Source organism: Cajanus cajan, chromosome 3 (genome assembly GCF_000230855.2).
Source record: "Cajanus cajan strain Asha chromosome 3, NIPB_CcT2T_4, whole genome shotgun sequence".
Lineage (NCBI taxonomy): Eukaryota > Viridiplantae > Streptophyta > Magnoliopsida > Fabales > Fabaceae > Cajanus > Cajanus cajan.
This window is the reverse complement of record NC_138519.1, coordinates 1,961,925-1,980,473: the sequence shown is the minus strand read 5'-3', so window position 1 is coordinate 1,980,473 and position 18,549 is coordinate 1,961,925. Positions and strand designations below refer to the sequence as shown.

The 18,549-nt window shown below is 32.1% G+C and overlaps 1 protein-coding gene across 3 annotated transcripts; it reads right to left on the bottom strand.

Moving 5' to 3' along the window:
* Positions 1-5,596: 5,596 nt before the first annotated feature.
* On the bottom strand, positions 5,597-9,656 carry LOC114916270 (low affinity sulfate transporter 3-like). 3 transcript variants are annotated; one of them, XM_083070138.1, is made up of 6 exons: positions 8,484-9,656; positions 7,576-7,643; positions 6,902-6,987; positions 6,721-6,797; positions 6,013-6,119; positions 5,597-5,823 (listed from the first exon to the last, which is right to left on the bottom strand). In XM_083070138.1, exons 2-5 carry the CDS (start codon positions 7,632-7,634, stop codon positions 6,057-6,059), a joined length of 285 nt encoding a protein of 94 aa, XP_082926264.1. In that variant the 5' UTR covers positions 7,635-7,643; positions 8,484-9,656; the 3' UTR covers positions 5,597-5,823; positions 6,013-6,056. The 3 variants fall into 3 exon arrangements, with proteins under 3 accessions (XP_082926264.1, XP_082926263.1, XP_082926265.1); XM_083070137.1 differs by having other exon boundaries at positions 5,597-6,119; XM_083070139.1 differs by lacking the exon at positions 6,013-6,119.
* Between the last annotated feature and the right edge of the window lie 8,893 nt (positions 9,657-18,549).

The window sequence follows — 18,549 nt, the reverse complement described above, 5'->3', positions numbered from 1 at the left end:
TGCAAGGATTTTGAATTGATAAATTGAGTAATCATTTATCAAATTAGTATCCTTAAAATTTCTAAAGATAAGGAATTGACTTAAAATGAATTTAGAGAACCTAATGATACTAAGTGATAAAAATTATATGTAGATAATCTTAGGAGAACATAGGAGTTAGATGGATAAAATTTAAACTCAACAGCTTTTATCACTAATATCATTCAAATTTACACTATTTCTTTAAAATGTTCTTCATAAACTTAAATCTTGAAAGTGAGCAAACAATATGTTGTGTACATCTTTTAGGAGTTTTAACTACGATATTATAAATTATAAATATCTTCTAAATTATGGTTAAACAAGTATTTAAATTATATTACAACAATCTTGATACTTTTATCACAAAGTTTCAACACTCATATGTTAGATACATCAACATGCAACAAAAGACTCTTATGAAAATTCATCCCCTACAACCAAGATATTAACTTAGACAACTCAAACACTGATTTAACAATTCATTGGTTCACAACTATTATTATTACCAGCTCATTTTACAACCATTGACAAATGAATTGTCAACAATTTAAATAACAATTTCTATTTTATATTTTAGGAACAATTTTGTAAATGTTGACGTACGGTAAAAATACTCACACTATATATCATCGTCTTTGTTTGATTTAGGAATAGTTTTTCAACTGTTGACCAAAAACTTTTTGTATATATATATATATTGTAGTAATTCCATATTAATTTTTTGTTAAATAATATTTTTTTTCAAAATTAAGCTAAATTTAATAGTGTAATTCAATTTTAAATTAAATATGGCTAATATGATTTTTAATTTTATAAAGTTCACCATTGTATAAAATAATTTATATTCATTAATATATCATGTTAATTAATAGAATTTTAAATAAACTATATATTTGTACTGGTATATTGATGTTTATTAAAAAATAATTCACATACACACATTTTTAACTTCGAAGTTTTTGCATCGTACGTTTTCCCTAGAATAACTTTAATATTTTAATCTAAAAGCCCATAGCCCCACACCACGTCTAAAATGAAGCGCGTCCTCTACACCAGTGCCTGTGCATAGGCATAGCAGGTTCCATGCCCTTTTTTTTTTGAAACAGCAAAATAAATTGAGGTGGCACTAGGGGTGCCACAACCCAAAATTACAGGAAAGTTACAGGTTATTAGTAATATAGTTCATTTGAACTAAATTACTCCATAACCGGATATATCAATCATACAATTACACCACTAAAAACTACACCCTGGTTCTTATCAGTGGCTAAAAACTATTTGACTAACAGCTACCCACATTTGTTGCACCTTACATACCTGTTATTCCCCCCTTCTGATTTCTGTGAGCATAAGCAATATTGACCCTCTTTTACCTTTGTAACCTCCACTAGATCAGACATGTAGAGACAGCAAACATTGACCTGGGTTACAGAGCCACTGAGCAAAAGGAGTTGTGAACTGCTTGTTAAGTAACCTCATCCACTGCCAAGAAGTACACGTGATCTCTCTTAATGTGTTTTCTAAGTTAAAAGTCACACCTTCAAATCTACCCTTGTTCCTGTTCATCCACACCGTTCGAGTTGTTGCTAGCCATAGAGTTCTCCAAGCTTGTATTTGAATGCTTGATGATAAGGGTGCTGGGATAAAATTGAAGTGATGTTCCACCTCTTGAGGGAGCGGAGATGGACAATTTATCCAATTCAACAAACTTTTCCAGATGTTATCAACTTCTTGGCAATTGCAAAATAAATGCAAAACAGTTTCCTCAACCTTGTTACACGTACAGCACACAAATGGATTGTTGTTCATCAAGGATTAAATTCCTTCTTTTTAGGATATCTACAGAAGGAATACCTCTATTGACTAACCTCCACAAGAAGATAAGTGCCTTCGGTGGAGCTTTTATAGACCAAATTTGTTTAAATAGTGATCCTTCCTCCTCGGGCCTTGTCTCTGATTCGATCACGTTGTATGCCTCTTTCACCGAAAACATTCCATCTACTTTGGACCTCCAAAACCACCAATCTGTTTGGTTAACTGTAGGTTGCCAACCTCGTAAAACCTGACCAAGTTCCTGTTCCATCTCTGTATGATTTACACCTGTTTGCTCACTCCACCAGAACCTCCATTTCCATACACCCTCTACCCACTCCCCCATTTCGCTAATGACATGGTGTTTCTGCTCGGAACTTGCAAAAAGTGATGGGAATTTTGCTGCTAAGGTTACTTGTTCTACCCAATTATCCAGCCAGAATCTTACTGCACTTCCTCTATTGACTTTCCACTCCACCTGTCTGTCGAACCACCCCTCTGATTCTAGCCCACCGCATACCATTATCAAGTCCTTCCACCAAATTGAATCATTTTGTAGTGCCTTCTGTGCACATAAATTTTGGAATCCCCCGTATTTGGAGCAAAGCAATTTCACCCATAAAGCTTCCGGATTATGAAATAAACACCACCTCCATTTAGCAAGAAGTGCCTTGTTAAACAGATTAATGTCTTTTATATTCAGGCCCCCTTTTTCTTTAGCCACTGTTATTTTCTGCCACTTGATCCATGCCATCTTCTTGGACCCCTGATTAGACCCCCATAAGAATTGTCTTTGCAGTCTTGATATCTCAGAGCACACACCTTTTGGTATCTTATAAAAAGATAGATAGTATAAAGGTAAGGAAGTGAGTACTGAATTAATCAATTGCACTCTGCCAGCCATGGATAACACTTTCCCTTTCCAATTAGAAAGTCTCTTTTTTATTTTTTCCACCACAGGGATCCACGTTACCTTCCTTCTTGGGTTTGCACCAATTGGCAATCCGAGATAGTTAAAAGGTAATTTCAGTAGTTTACAATTCAGCAATTGTGCGAATCTTTCCAACACTTGGTCTTCCAACCCAATAGCCCCGAACTTACTTTTTATAAAATTAACCTTTAGACCAGAAATTAGCTCAAAACATCTCATAATTGCCTTAATAACCACCACGTTCTGAATGGAGCCCTCCCCAAAAATCATTGTGTCATCAGCATATTGCACAATACTGATGTTAACTTTATTATTCCCCACAACCATAGGTTTGAAAATATTCTTCTTCACTGCTTCCCTCACCATGGCTGTCAAACCTTCTGCTGCCACTAAAAATAAGAATGGTGCTAAGGGATCTCCTTGTCGTATACCTCTTTTCAATGAAAATTCCTTAGACGGGCTTCCGTTGACAAGTACGGATGTTGTTGCCGTCCTAAGGCATTCACAAATCCACCTCCCCCATTTACTGCAAAAACCCATCCTTTGCAGAAGATATAGTAGATATGACCAGTTCACAGAATCGTACGCCTTCTCGAAATCAACCTTAAAGAAAATCCCCTCCTTTTTTTTCACCTTAGCTTCGTGAATTGTTTCATTCACTATAAGAACACTTTGCATTATATTCCTTCCTTCAATGAATGCACTCTGTCTCTCATCAATTACTGATGGCAGGACCTTTTTCATCCTATTGGCCAAAATTTTAGAAAGGATTTTATACATACACCCTACTAATGAGATGGGTCTGAAATCATCCCAACTCTGCGGATCTTCTTTCTTAGGAATAAGGGATATGAATGCAGAGTTAGATCCTTTTGGAAGTCTGCCATTCTGGTGAAACTCGTTGAGAAATCTACAAATATCTCCTTTCAAAACCTCCCAAAACTCTTTTATAAACATTATTATTATTATTATTATTATTTTTATTATATATATATATATATATATATATATATAAGTATCAGGGGTTGTCTTAATTTAATCTTAATCAAATAATTAACGATCTTCAATAAATACTTTTCAACTTATTTTAGTAAATTTCTCACTCAAATTTATGAATGTTATAATTTAATAAAAATGATCGAAGAAATTAATTAATTAAGTTTTTAATGTACGTAAACATGGGCAGTAATATAATCATCATAAGCTAAACATTTACACTGTATTTGGACACGGTGAGTAAGCAAAGACAAAAATCTGAACTCTCACCTAATTTGTGAGAGAAAATAAAATGATCATTGTTTTGTATAGTTTGTTTTTTAGTTGGAAGAGAAATTATGTTGGTGGATCTACGCCTTTATCTTTTCTGTTCCAATGCTACCATTTTGGGTACGGACAACAAAGTTTAACTCATGTGGTTTGTTTTAGCCCTTGTCTCTCTTTCATTAATCATTAGAATTTGTAGAATTTATATACAACCATAAAAACGTCTTACTAAAATAAGGATGCCCATAAAATTCGAAAGACATTTCAAAGATATCTATAAAGTATCTACTAACAATATATATAGAATTCGAACTCATTCCCTGTGATTTTTTTTTTATAATTATGGTATTATTAATATAAAGTATTCACTATCGTAAAAATAATTAATCTCTATTAAAATTATGAACATATAAGATAAGTATTCTTCTTTCAACATAATATATTCTATATTTAAGGACATAATTTGAATAGTGATAGATCCAAAACCTTCAATCAATTGGTGAAGATGTCTTGAATATTGCAATGAGTATAAAACATAAAATTAGCTAACAATTTCTTGTCAATAAATGTTATTTCGAATGATAAGAATGGACTCTAAACTCCAAATTAAGCCCTAAAAATTAATAATAATATATCATATTTACAAAGTATTTATACATAGAATCCTAGCTATGATTTAGTAGTTAAGTTAACTTTTCTCACCTTGTGAACTATAGCTCGCTTCATGCTAAAGAATCATTTTATCATATTTTAATAAAAATACTTAGCTTTTATTAATAGACTAGTCATCATATATTATTAGAATTACAAAATAGTGGATTTTTACACATGGCATACATACATATACATTAATAATTTAATTAGCATGAAAATGTATATTTACCCATTTTTGTTTAATATAGGTCTGTCACTAATTTGAATCTTAAATAATTTAATTAAAAGATATAAGTTAATACCAACTGGTGTTGGTCCATTCTTTCCATTTAAAACAACATTTATTAGCAAGAAACACTACAACATTTGTTATCTATGGCAACAATAAAAAAACGTTGTTGAAAGCCAAAAAACCGTTCCTAAAAGTTTAGGGAACGGTTTGGCAACGGTTTTTCAAGCGTGGATTTATCAACCGTTGCCTATTTCAATATGCAACGGTTTTTTTAGCCTGTGCCCACGATGTCAAAAAAACCGTTACCTAAACTTTCAAGAACGGTTTTCATGATCTTCAGTGGCAACGGTTTTTTTTTTAATTTAAGGCAACACTATTAATTTTTAAAGAACGGTTTTAGAAATGTAGTCTATTTTTATAGGCAACACTTTTATGACCGTTGCTAGTGACATCAGGGAACATTTTTTTTAAGGTTGTCAATGAGATAATATAGGTAACAATTTAGACTAAATTTAAGCTACAATTTTGTAAATAGTGTCTAAATAAACGCCCAACGTTGTCTAAATTTAAAAATTGACTAAATTTAACATTTTTTTAATGTTGTCTAAAATATTGTCTAAATTTTACTTTATCCTGTGAAATCATATATATGTAATACGCACCTATAATTATAATACAAATAGTATATTAAACAACTCATATTAATAAGAAGAACTATACATTATTTTGGATTGATAATCCTCTTGTACATCGTCTTCTTCAAGAAGACATTTCTCATGTGCTCAATAAAGAATTGATTTCACCCTCAAAAAATAATAAAACAAATTATAAGGCTAGTCATCCATCCATGTAAGTAACATCATTCAGTCTCTTCATCATCATAAGGCTGATCTTCATTATCAAGTCTTTCCTGCACATAAATTATTTTTTCACTTAGAAAACTTATAGAATTAATCCCCAATCAATCCCCAACAATTAACATGAGTTAAAGCTAGTTATACACAAGAAAACTTTTGTAACTGGTTTGGTATACACAAATGAAATGAATTAAAATATAATTTAGAACTTGACAAAGGAATAAATTATAGCTTATCATGACCAGGACTATGGGTTGAGGCAGAAGAAGGAGGTGCTACACTATTGTCATTGCTTAGCATTCTCCATTATATTATCCACAGCTCGTAAAGCCTTTATACAATCCTCTCGCTTAACAACAACAATAACATTGTACTCAGAACAACCTTGAGCTATAGCACGGACATTTATATTGGCATGTTTATGGAAACAAGTTTGAACATAAAACAAGTGAAAAGATGTAACAAAATAAGAAAAAAGGCATTAAATTTCAACATCATCATTACATAATAATTTAAATGGAAGAAATAAAATTACTCAGTTTTCAAGTTTCTATTACATGATAATTAACAAACAAAAGAAATAAGCACAAATTCATAGGAAAAAAAATTCCATTTAACACAACTTTCACATCCGACTATATATCAACCATACATATATTTTTCTCTTTTCATTTTCAAGTGTAAATTAGCATGATAATTTTTATCTATCAACCTATAATTTTTTTAATAAACTTTTACATAATGAAATATTCATCTATAGTCTTTCTACAAAAGATCATCTTATTTTAGTGTTTCATTTTTAAAAATGTGTCTTATGTTAAAAAAAAATTATCTTCTTTTATTTATAGAAATTTGGACCATTCACTTATTTGCTGTTAGTAATGTAAAAACATATTTAATCCTGTGTATATTAATGTCAAAGAATATAATCAAATTCAGAGTAGCCTTACTTCTACACCACGTGAAAGCAACCTCTTGTGCAGTTCCTCAAGAGCTAGAATTCCGGAAGTATCAACATTCATCAAGTCTATGAAAGAGAATTGCACAGGGTCATTGGCATATATAGTATCAAATTTATAAATGTTTAGGCATTAAAATTCTTTTGATATGAAATATTTAACAGAAACTCACTTGTCATGTCAAGAATTACTGCTTGGACTCGACCCTTGGTGGTTTCTTTAAGCTCATCTTCATCTTGGGTGACCCACTTGAGTATTCTGGAACAAGTGAAAAAATTCATACATGGTTCTAATTTTGGCTATAAACCCCTCGAGAAGTAACTACTTTATTTTTTTTCTTTTTAAAAGTTCTCTCGAGAAGGTACAAATGCTGGCCAAATGCCTAAACAAGAAGATATTTCAAACGAAATTTTTTAGTGCATTATATATTTATCAATGTTTCCTGCAACATAAATAAAAATTAATTGTAGATTTGCGTTTCCTAAGTTTAATATTAAATGGTGTTTGAGTAAAGATCTTAATTAACCATACGAGAGCTTACAACTTAAGAGTTTATTCACATGTTTGATTGTGAAGCTTAATAAAATAAGCTCAAAATTAATCAATATAATTCCACATTGTATTTGTATCAAACTCTATTTTAAAATTACGCATGTATCGGATGCGCTGGTAACCAACAAGAAAACTGTTTTACATTTGGAATATTACCTTTCAATAACATGAATCAAATCTTGAAAGAAAATTCCAAAATCGAAGTAGCTAATGAACTAAGCATCATTCTTTTTACATATTAGAATGCTAGAATTGCAACAACATAATTGCAAAAGCATGTATAAAAATTTCTACCTGTAATCCACCATTGGCAGATCTTTATCTGATTTCACTCCAAGTTTCTCCTTCAACATGGCAATAATCTGCAAAACATTTAAGGTTTCTTATCCTTTTAAGCCTTTGTTTCATATTCATATCCTTCAAAACATTTATTTACCGGCATAAATTATCAATATATATGAATACAGCCAACTGTGAAGACAGTAAAATCCAAATTAGTTAAATGAAGAAGCAATAAAAATAACAAACTTTTAGTGAGCAGGACAAAAGTTCTATTTTATACCATTAAAACTTTTAGTGAGCAGGATATGACATTTATCAATATTAATAGACAGAAATCCAAAATAATCGACATGGTTATACTTATGACTAATGAGACCATCACAAATATAGAAAATTTCAAAGAGAACATTACAACTGAACAAAATCCTCAATCAACAGTTTGCAAGAAGGACCGCTGTGACAGAGACATGAAACAAACCAATATTCACAAACAGGACATCACCTTCCCAAGGCAGCCATATAATTACTGAGTTGCAAGTTGCAACAAACAAAATTCAACTCAACTTCACAAAACAAATCATGCAACACCGGAAAAATGATGCCTTAAACAACACAGCTCAGCTATCTAAATTCCAAAAGCATTCAACCCAGTGAAGCAAATTGATTGTGTCAAAGAAAAAATCTAGCCTTGTAGAAAATCTCATCTAAGATTGTACAGTAATTCTAGCAGCTTCAATTAAACAAACGTCCGTCGACAATAAGAATATAAGTGAGATTATTTTCATATCCATTCCAATTAAAAGGCACAGCAAAAGGTATCCCACTCTTGTTCAACAAAGGACCAATAGAAATGCAACTAATTGGAGTTGAATCATAGGGTTTGCAATTTGAAATAAAATAAAGCGAGATAGAAAATAGACCTTTGAATGTCTTTCTTCTAAGACAAGAGGCACTGGAGAATGCACTCTTTGCAAAAGAGATGGCCCTTGTGACAGCTCATAGGGTCGATTAAGGATTTGAGGCAGAGGCAGCAGGCATCGAAGGGCTTAATGGAGTTCTTTATATTGAGGATTTGGCGGCGACGAAGAGGTTGCCGTCGATGCGGAGGAAGCGGCGGTGGCGTCCGACGAGAAGGATGGAGATTCCGGCCATGCCGGGGAGGAGGATGGAGGCGAAGGCGACGAATTTGAGGACAAGCGCGGCGGAGTCGTCTCGGTAGAGGTCAGAGCCATGGCCGGCGCAGGTGGAGTTGGTACACGAATGGATTCCCGACGATCTCTAGCTGCGGCATCACTGGCGGAGGCAGCGGGGGTGGCTCCGCCTTAGAGCTTCGGTATGGCGGCGACATGGGTTAGGATCTAGAGCCTGGGCATGTTCGGATCCAGAGCCGTGGCGATCGCGGTGGTGATGCAGAGCGTAGAGGCGGCCTGCAAGCTCAGCTCCTACTCCGTGAAAAGCACCTCAGTGAGCAGCTTGAGGAAGGAGGAGAACGGCTGCCTGGTGTCGCGCGCTGACAGTGCAGCGACGGAGTCGGCGCACGTAGCTCACACTGCAAAGTCTGGCCAGGGGGAGCGCCAGCTGAAGAGGAGAGAGGCGGCGGCATAGAGTGGCGGAGGCAGCGGAAGAGGGCGAGGGAGGGGGCGGAGAGGGCGATGATGAAGAGAGAAGGGGTGTGGGGTTGGGAGATGAGGAAGGGTATGTGAAGAGGTGGAGAAGGGGGTGTGAAGGTATCTTTCTTAGTAGTGCAAGAATAGTTATGTTAATATTGAAAAGAGAATAGTGCACGCTTTGATCAATTGTTGCCTATATGTGCTTTTGGTAACGGTTTTATGGTTGTTGTCAAACAAAATACCAACAGTTTACAAAATTGTTGCCTTTATGTGATTTTGGAAACGGTTTTATGATTGTTGTCAAACAAAATTCCAACAGTTTACAAAATTGTTGCCTATATGTGATTTTGGGAACGGTTTTATGATTGTTGTCAAACAAAATGCCAACAGTTTACAAAATTGTTGCTTATTCCATATTTCGAGAACATTTTTTTAGGCGTTGCCTAAAAACTCGTTGCCTAATATAAAAAATGTTGTAGTGAAATTGTTAACTAAAGCTACGCTTTATAGTCTTGGAATCTGGTACAATATTTGATCACTTTTGGGCATAGCTCTCCCCTTAGCTAGCTATACAAAGCGGTCCCCTATTTGAAAACTAAGAAAAGTTTCCAGGGTTCACGAAATGGTGATTGAAACCCATGCATGTGATGGTTGACGACGACGTTTGTCCAAGGATGAAGACGTGCAAGTTAAAACTACACATAAGACATGTAAAACTGAACACGTACGTATCCCAGTAGTAGTAGTACTCCCTCCACAGCACACAAACACGACATCATATATATAAATAGTAATTTGTCATTCACTGAAACACAGTATGGAGCTGTTTGGTCGTAGCTAACAACGTACATTGTGCTTGAGTTAATGCACATTGCTACTAACACCACTGTTGCCAGGAACTTGGAGAATTCACGTGGCTTGTCGCGGACACTTAACTTACTTACGTAAGTGGCAGTGGTAAATTCAATTCGGACACTGAGTCACTGAGTCCCATCTACTTACACAACACTAGGATGTGGAAATCATTAATAACGTGACAGAGTTTGCTTTTGTCTGTGAATAATTAGCTTAGTTTCACTTCAATTACCTGCACCCGCATAAATGGTGCTATTCGAAGTGCGTGCAAGGGGGCATTCATTAACCATTTAATACCTACGCTTTCTTCTGATTCTTTCAAACTTCAAAAACTTTATCATGTGAAGCAGCGGTTGCAAAATAGGCCTCATAAAAAATAATTGTGGATTAAGAGTTGGATTTTCGGATTCACGTAGTTAGGTTTGATAAATTGGGTTTAAGCAGTCGGGTTTGGGCTTAAATTTCATCATCCGTACGTCGGTATCCGAATCTATATATAGTTTTACTAATACATATCAAGGATGTTGGGTGTCATTCACTACTTACATATGGTAAATAGTTTTACTCATCAAATGACTATGTTCAATGAGTTTTGCATTCTATAGGTTTTAGTTAAACATGGATGGTGTAAGGGAAGAAACAATTGCTAATTATAGCCCATGCAAAGCATATATATTTAAGACATGGTTATAGTTTCGAATAGATGAGTAACTAACATAGACATAGTTATAGTACAAATAATATATCACCAAAAAATGTTTATATGTTTCTTAAATGAAGGTAGACATACGTAAAATACATAAAGGGGTTATATGCATGTATTTTTTTTGACATACCTTGGTATTAATATTGTGTTTGCAACTTGTATCTTTGGATCTTCAATTTCTTCATAGAATCTGATATTTGTGTCTCGAGTAGGTTGTGACACTATTTTGGATTACATTTTTGGTCTAGTCTTAAAGTAAGGGATTTTCACTTTGGCTATTTTAATTATATGGGTAAAAGGTTATGATGTATTGTGTTGTTTGTTGGAGTGAGCTCTAGTGGCTAATCTACATTTTATATCATGTATTTGATGTATAAATATTTGATTATTTATTTAAAAGAATTTCTCTCGTTATATTATTTATAATATAGCATAATAATGTCTATAAAATAGTTGGTTGTTAAGTATAAAATATGTATAAAGATAAATGTACGTATTTTATTGCAATAGTAATATTGAACAAAATTAAGATATCATATTCAAAGGATTAAACATGACAATTATTAACCTACTAACACTTTTTAATTGTTTGAGCTAACCTAATTTTGTTAGAATAGAGTAAAAATAAAATGAATCCAATAAGAAAATCCAATTAATTACATAAAGGAATAAATCTAATCTAATCAATTCAATTAGCACGATCGTGCTACATCCTTTATCTTTTTATTAAGTCCTTTTGGCATCTTTTTGTAGTAATTTTCTTTACTTTTTCTCAATACTTGTTTGTTGCTCACTTATAGAAAACATGAATTCTGCTAAAGAATATAGACATAAAATGAAACAGTACAACAATTTATAACATGTTAAAGTGCAACAAATATGAGTTTAACATTGATTCATTTAAAGATATATCAAGTGTGACTTGATTGTTATAGATATATTATTTTGAGCAAAAATATCACCATTACAAAAGTATTTTTAATCAAGTGTCATTATTTATCAGGAAAACAATAATATGTTAAGACTATTGTGTGAGATGATTAATGATCACACTCCACATGTCATAGATATAAGATATAAAGTCTGTACATAAGTATAAATATTAAGAGAAATATTTATACTAGAAATACCCATTATGAGAAGTAGGTGTGGTTCCAAAAATTGGTGGGTCAGGCTAGGTATTTTGGCCCATCTGCATGCTTGGTGCATCCCGCCTAACTTGTCAGCTTGTCGAGCCAAATAGTGAACTAGGATAGGTAAGCCCGCGAACCACTTTTTTTTAAAGTTTTTTTTTGTTTATTTATTATTTTTAATATAAATTTAATTAAGTCACTTCAAATTTATTTTGTGTATAATTTTGTATTTATTGTCCAACAAAACTATTGTGCATTTGATTTATTTTATTATATGTAATTTGAGATTTTTTTATTATTTAGGTACAAATTTATGTAAGTCCTTTAAATATTGAGAAAAAACATGCGAGGTGAGTAACTCAAAATAAATATACAAACTTTTTTCTTTCTTTCTTTTTTTTATGATGGGCTGGCTTACTAGTCCACCATCCCACCCTTAGACGGGACAAACCAACATTTGCGGCCTATTTTCTTTTGGCAGGTTAACCTAGTTTGACCTATTTTTGGCAGGCCAATGGTGGGCTAGGGCTAAATAGATCAAACTAACCCATTTTGTCATCCCTAATGAGAAGACATCAAAATAATTGTATGAAAGTGTCGTAAACACTTCTCACAATAATCATAGTAAAGTATTCCTTCAACTTAAAGTCACTATGATTCCTACATGTATACCCATATGATTTAAAACTATAAAATGTAATTTGTAATAGGATAATTATAAAGTTATTTATTGGGCCAACAATGTATCATGTTGATAAGTGTGAGTGATGTTGACAATATTTGTATCTCTTACATATTTGTTATTCTTGAGCTTTTTGATAGAGTGAGACATGAAATATGTATGATCATGCAAGAATGGTCCAATAGTTCTCGTGTTTGATCAAGACATATAAACGAAGGGACAAATTACTTAATAGTGATTTTGATTACAAGGGTTGGAATTAGATTATCGATTTTCTCATTAGTTAGATGACAACAATGCTTTCTTAGATGTTAATCATTTTTATAATATCTGATATTATATTGAATAGAACATTTAATATTATTATCAATTAAATGAGAATTTATAGAGCCACACACGAATAGTAAACATTCAAAACAAGTAATTAAATTAAACATGATTTAATTTAATGATTATTAGTTAATCAAATGAGATTCAATTAATTGACAAAAGATTTAATTAAATTGGCAAGTATTTATTTTAGTAGTGTACAAACCCAATAAAGTAATAAGATGATATTGCAATAATCTATAAAAGGATATGCTAACCCCACTCTTATGATTATTGGAAAGTTGCTAGGTTTTGTGTGTAAAACCTAACATTTGTCAATTGTTGGCTAGCACCTAAACCTTATTCTGATTTTGCTTGTGTGAACTAGGTTTAAGAGGCTTCATTGTTTTAGTGTTTGGTGATCAATAAGAAACCTCTTGGAGGCTATTAACCCAATGATAGAAGTTGTTGCTTCAAGCACACTACATCAGAAAGTAGACCTTTGTGATTTTTGCATAATGTGTGGTTTAATGACATGAGGTTCTTCCACTCAAGAGTTTTGATAAAATATCATTTTAAAATTATACTCCTTAAAAACCTTGATAATGGTATCATAACACTAGTTGTATGCTAACCTTGAATTCATAAGTTGTTTGTCTATATTGAAAGCATGTCTCCTATTTGATATTATTAGAATTTGTTTATATATGTATTTGTATGCCAATTTTTTGGGTCATTTGGGTGTTATTTCATGAGAGCATTATTGTAGAATTATTTCTGCATGCTCAAGCCACAAGTGCAAAAAGAGGGTTTTATGACGAAGATTTTATGTCAATTGTGAGTCACATGATATTGAAAGTGATGCGATGACAAAATGGTAAATATGATAGAACTAGGGATGGCAAAATGGGCTGTGGCCCGCGAGCCGACCTGCTGGCCCGCCAATTTTTGGCGGGCCAGGCCCATCATTTCAACCTGCCAACCGGCCAAGCCCGCTAACCCGGCGGGTCAAATAGCGGGCTGGCCCGTCCCAGCCCGCCAACCCGCATAGATGATTTAGTGATTGGGCTTGTATAAATAATTAGGCTTTATATAAAAAAAAATCAAGCCCAACAGGTAAAGAGATTAGTAGAGTCCATTTCAGCCAAATCTCTAAATGCTAAATCAATCCTATTCCAGCCACCGAAGAGCACCTTCGCTTTCTGCTTAGCTTCGTCCAGAACAAGGAGGCATTGCGCGTGCGTGTAGGTGTAGAAATATATATTCTCTTTCTCTTTTGTTGAAGAAGGATTCCAAGTTCCAACTCATTCACTGCTATGAGGAGTGTGGCTTTAATGATTCCTTTTTTTATAATTTTTTTTCTATTTTTTTTATTTGAACATAAAATATATTTTTTTTCTATTTTTTTGTAAATTATTTTTTGGGTACGCGGGCTGGCCCGCCGGCCCGCCAACCCATCCTTAGGCGGGACGAGCCAGCATTTTCAACCCGTTTTTCATTGGTGGGCCAGCCCGGCCCGGCCCGTTTTGGCGGGCCATTGGCGGGGCGGGCTGGCCCGTTTTGCCACCCATAGATAGAACCTTTTATAACATGTTGACTCACCTGTCATAAAAAGAATTCTTTTTATGTCGGGTGAGTCAACACCAGTATAAAATATGTTGGAGAGGGTCAACTTTATAGTTGACTTCAACATATGACAGGTGTTGACTCATCCAACATAAAAATTGATAAAACAACACTCTACATAGAAAGCTTTTTTATAATTGGGGAACACAAGGCGCGAACACACTTTCACACTTCATCGCTCTTTATCTTCTTCGTTACTTCCACACTTTGTCACTGCACCAAAGATTCATTGTCATTCCCAAACTTCCTCCATTGTGGTCGTGACTGCTCTCGTCCTTCTTCCACCATCTTCCCTTTTAGCCTTCCATGCTCCCTTTTTGACAACGACTGCTCTAGGTATTTGGGGGTTTTCTTCATTTTACATTTTATTTCTTTTTCTTTTATTCAAATTTGAATAGATATTAAATGCTTTCAATTGGTTGTGTTGTTATTTGAATTTTAGTTAGCTGATATGTTTAGGGGTTATGATTTTGGAGGTTTTGAAATTATGCATACAAGGTTTTTGATGAAATGTGGGCACAAATTTAAGGTTTGTTTTGGGGTCTATTTGGGTGGCTAAATTAACTATTTTGGACCTAGTTATGAGTTACTTGTGGGGTCTCTGATGAGGACTGGTTTGAGGCTATTGTAGTGGCTGGTTTAGGGTATGCTGTAGAGTTGATTTGGGGTTCATATGGGCTGATTTGGGTGGCTTATTTGGCTTTGCTTTGGGGTTGGTTGTGGGATTTAGATGAATAACTTATGTCATTGAGTCTAGATGAATGACTAATTTGGGTGATTTATTTGACTCTATATTAGAAGAGGGGATGAAGAGTGAATGTAAAAGGAGGAAGAAGGACATGTAGTGTTTTAATATAACATATGAAATCAATTATATTGTAACTGATGTTAACTGTATGTCACATATAACATCAAGTAAAAGCTTAATTGATGTTGTATGTGACATACAACACCAATTACAAGATATTAGCGTCATTCTTATTTATAAGACTCCATTTGAAATAATTATTTGTTCTTTTATATAAAACTCAATTCATATTATCCCATCTATTAATTATTTTTAATCTAAAATATCCCTAATTAAAGTGTGTTATCTTAATTTAGTAATATGAATTGATTATAAACTCTTTAAAGAGCATGCACTTTAATTGATTTAAGATTTAAGTTTTTTTTTATAAATTTTTTAGACAAAAGAAAAACATATTTTTATCTTGGTTTATATTTGATACTCCCTTGGATCTTACTATAAGATACTTTTAATATAATTACACATATTAATATTGATTTATAAAACAAAATCATGATGTAATAATGTTAACCTTCTTAATTATCATTAAATTATCATGGAAGATGTTAAGATATTACTCTTTTAAAGCTTAGTAATGTAGAAATAAAATTAATGATGAATGACAATCGAAAAATTTAAAAGGTGAGAGAGAAAATTTATTTATCAAATTTTTCTTCCTATTATTCAACAATAAGAAGTACATATACTCACAATCTTTAATAGGACAAAAGATGACAAATAAAATTAATGTTTTATAAAAATTATAAATTAAATGTCTTATAAAAAGGACTATCATTTTTTTTTAAATTATATCTTATAATATGAATCCGAGAGAGTATTATTTTCAAAATGAAGAAAACAAAATTAAATTTTTTTTAATGATCGAATAATATAACCTTGGAACACTCAGGTGTATTTGGTAAAACTAGTTTATAAGCTTACTAAAAGCTTACAAGTTGACTAAAATTAAAGCTTATAAACTGGTGTTGAAAGCTTATATAAATTATAAGTTAGGACTTAAAAAACTAAAAACTTATAAGTTTATTAATCTAAAATTATTTGATAAAATTAATTAATAAACTAGTTTATTAATGTAAAATGACAAATTTATTTATTTAATATAATGTGAGTGAGAGAATAACATCAATATATAAAATGGTTTATGCATTAAAAAGAATAAAAATGAATTTCAAGTAAATTAATGATAATAAAGAAAAGAAAAGAGAATAAAAAAGATAAGAACTATATGTTATAAGTTACTTCAATTAACTTGTGAAAATAAATTATAAAATTTTAAATTAAGTTCTCGTACTCAAAAATTCATTTTGGTCAAACTAATTTATAAATTAGTTAAGGAGTTTTATAAACTTAACAAATGTCTTATTAAACAAACTCATCAAGTGTAGGACAATCAAAGGGTGTAGTTCAATTAGTTGAGTAGAGTGTGTGAGTTGATATAAAATCTTTTAGTACCAGGTTCAATTCATATATAGATAAATAAAAAATAAAAATAAAAAACTAAAGTGCAAAAACTCGCCGGTGAAGGGTCTGAATGGTGATGATTTAGAAGTTTTGATTGTGAGGTATAGGTAGCCAAAACTAAAAGAAGAGAATAGAGAGATGGAGTGTGGGTGGATTTGGCAGCGTGTTGAGCGGAAGGATGGCGAGGCTCATGGTGTGTGGAGTGTGGTCCATTAGGGCATGTTCCGTCACTTTTCTTTAGAAGCCTTTCATGTGTTGGCGGACTTCTTGGCTTTGTCTCCCTCGTGCATCCCAACCAAATTATTAAGCTCTTTACAAGCTCAACACTTCTGCAATTTCACCTCATCATCATGCAACAATATCATTGCCTTGCATTATGCATATTCATCCATTGCTACTACTCATTCATCCTATATTCATTCATCCCTTACTACTTTTCAATATCCCTACCTACCTCTATCAATCTATCAAATAAAAACTCTTCTTACTATGGAATATAAATTATAAATTAGATCGTATTTAAATGGTTAATACATGTACATATGTGTCTACTAATTAATTTCTAATATATTATTGTAAGATTTATATTTATGATTTTCATTTATGTTTTAGTTGGTATGCATTAAATCTTATAATCAAAAACTAATTCTTTTCGAGAGAATTAAACTTTTATTAACATGTTTAAAAAATTCAATGATTTACTAACTGTGTTGGATATTGTTAATTATATATACATGAGACTTTTATTAATTAAGAGTAAGATAAAATCATAAAGGAATAATATTAAATCAAAAGATAAAATCATAAAGGGATAATATTAAATCAAGTTGGTCAAATGTTATTCTTAAATAACTTTTTTTTAACACATAACTTTTAATCCTACCATTTATATATTTAGATTTATTCCTTCACCCTCTCATAAACATCTCTCACTTAATACATCTTATATATACACAGAGAAAGAGAGAGATGAAAGAATCGAGTTAAACCAATGCATGTGATTCATGTTGTTTGCATATTTTAAATCACACGAGTATTACTTATATAAATTAACCACTACACTATTAATAACTTCATATAAAATATTATTTTTATCAATACAATTATAATTATATATATTACATTAAACAATATGTAATCAAATAATATATACGATTACAACCTATGTAAAAGAAATTTTCAATTTAATGGTAAATATTGATATAATAATTATTAATTAATAGAATAACTTATATTAGTTATACAAGTGTAATTTGACACGCACATGTATATAAAACATATTAGTGAAAATTCTTAATTGTTTCGAGAAATGGAAAAAAAAAATCGTGTTAAACTTAATGTTTCAGATTACATTTTTTTATTAGCAAAATATTATTTTTAATAAGGAGGACTAGGGTTGCTCCGATGGACCCATGCACATAACAACTCATACATACCTTGCATCATTTACATGGCAAATCAATGTACACGTACACTAAATGACTACAACACCAGATTACATATTTTTATTACAACTCTGATGTGATTTTCTTTCTTTTAATTAAACATTATGCTGTCTATAAAAAATGTTAAGACTTAAATATGTATTTATAGTCTTTCTGAAATGAAATTGTAATTTAGTTTTCTGTAAGCATTATTTTTTTTTGTTTTATATTCTTTTAAAATTGAAAATTATTGTTTTGTCTCCTACTATATTTACATATGACTAGTTAACTACTTATATGTTGAATACAAGATAAGTGATCATCTTATCTAATATTTATTAGTGTTTATAATTCATATCAACATCTCTAAAA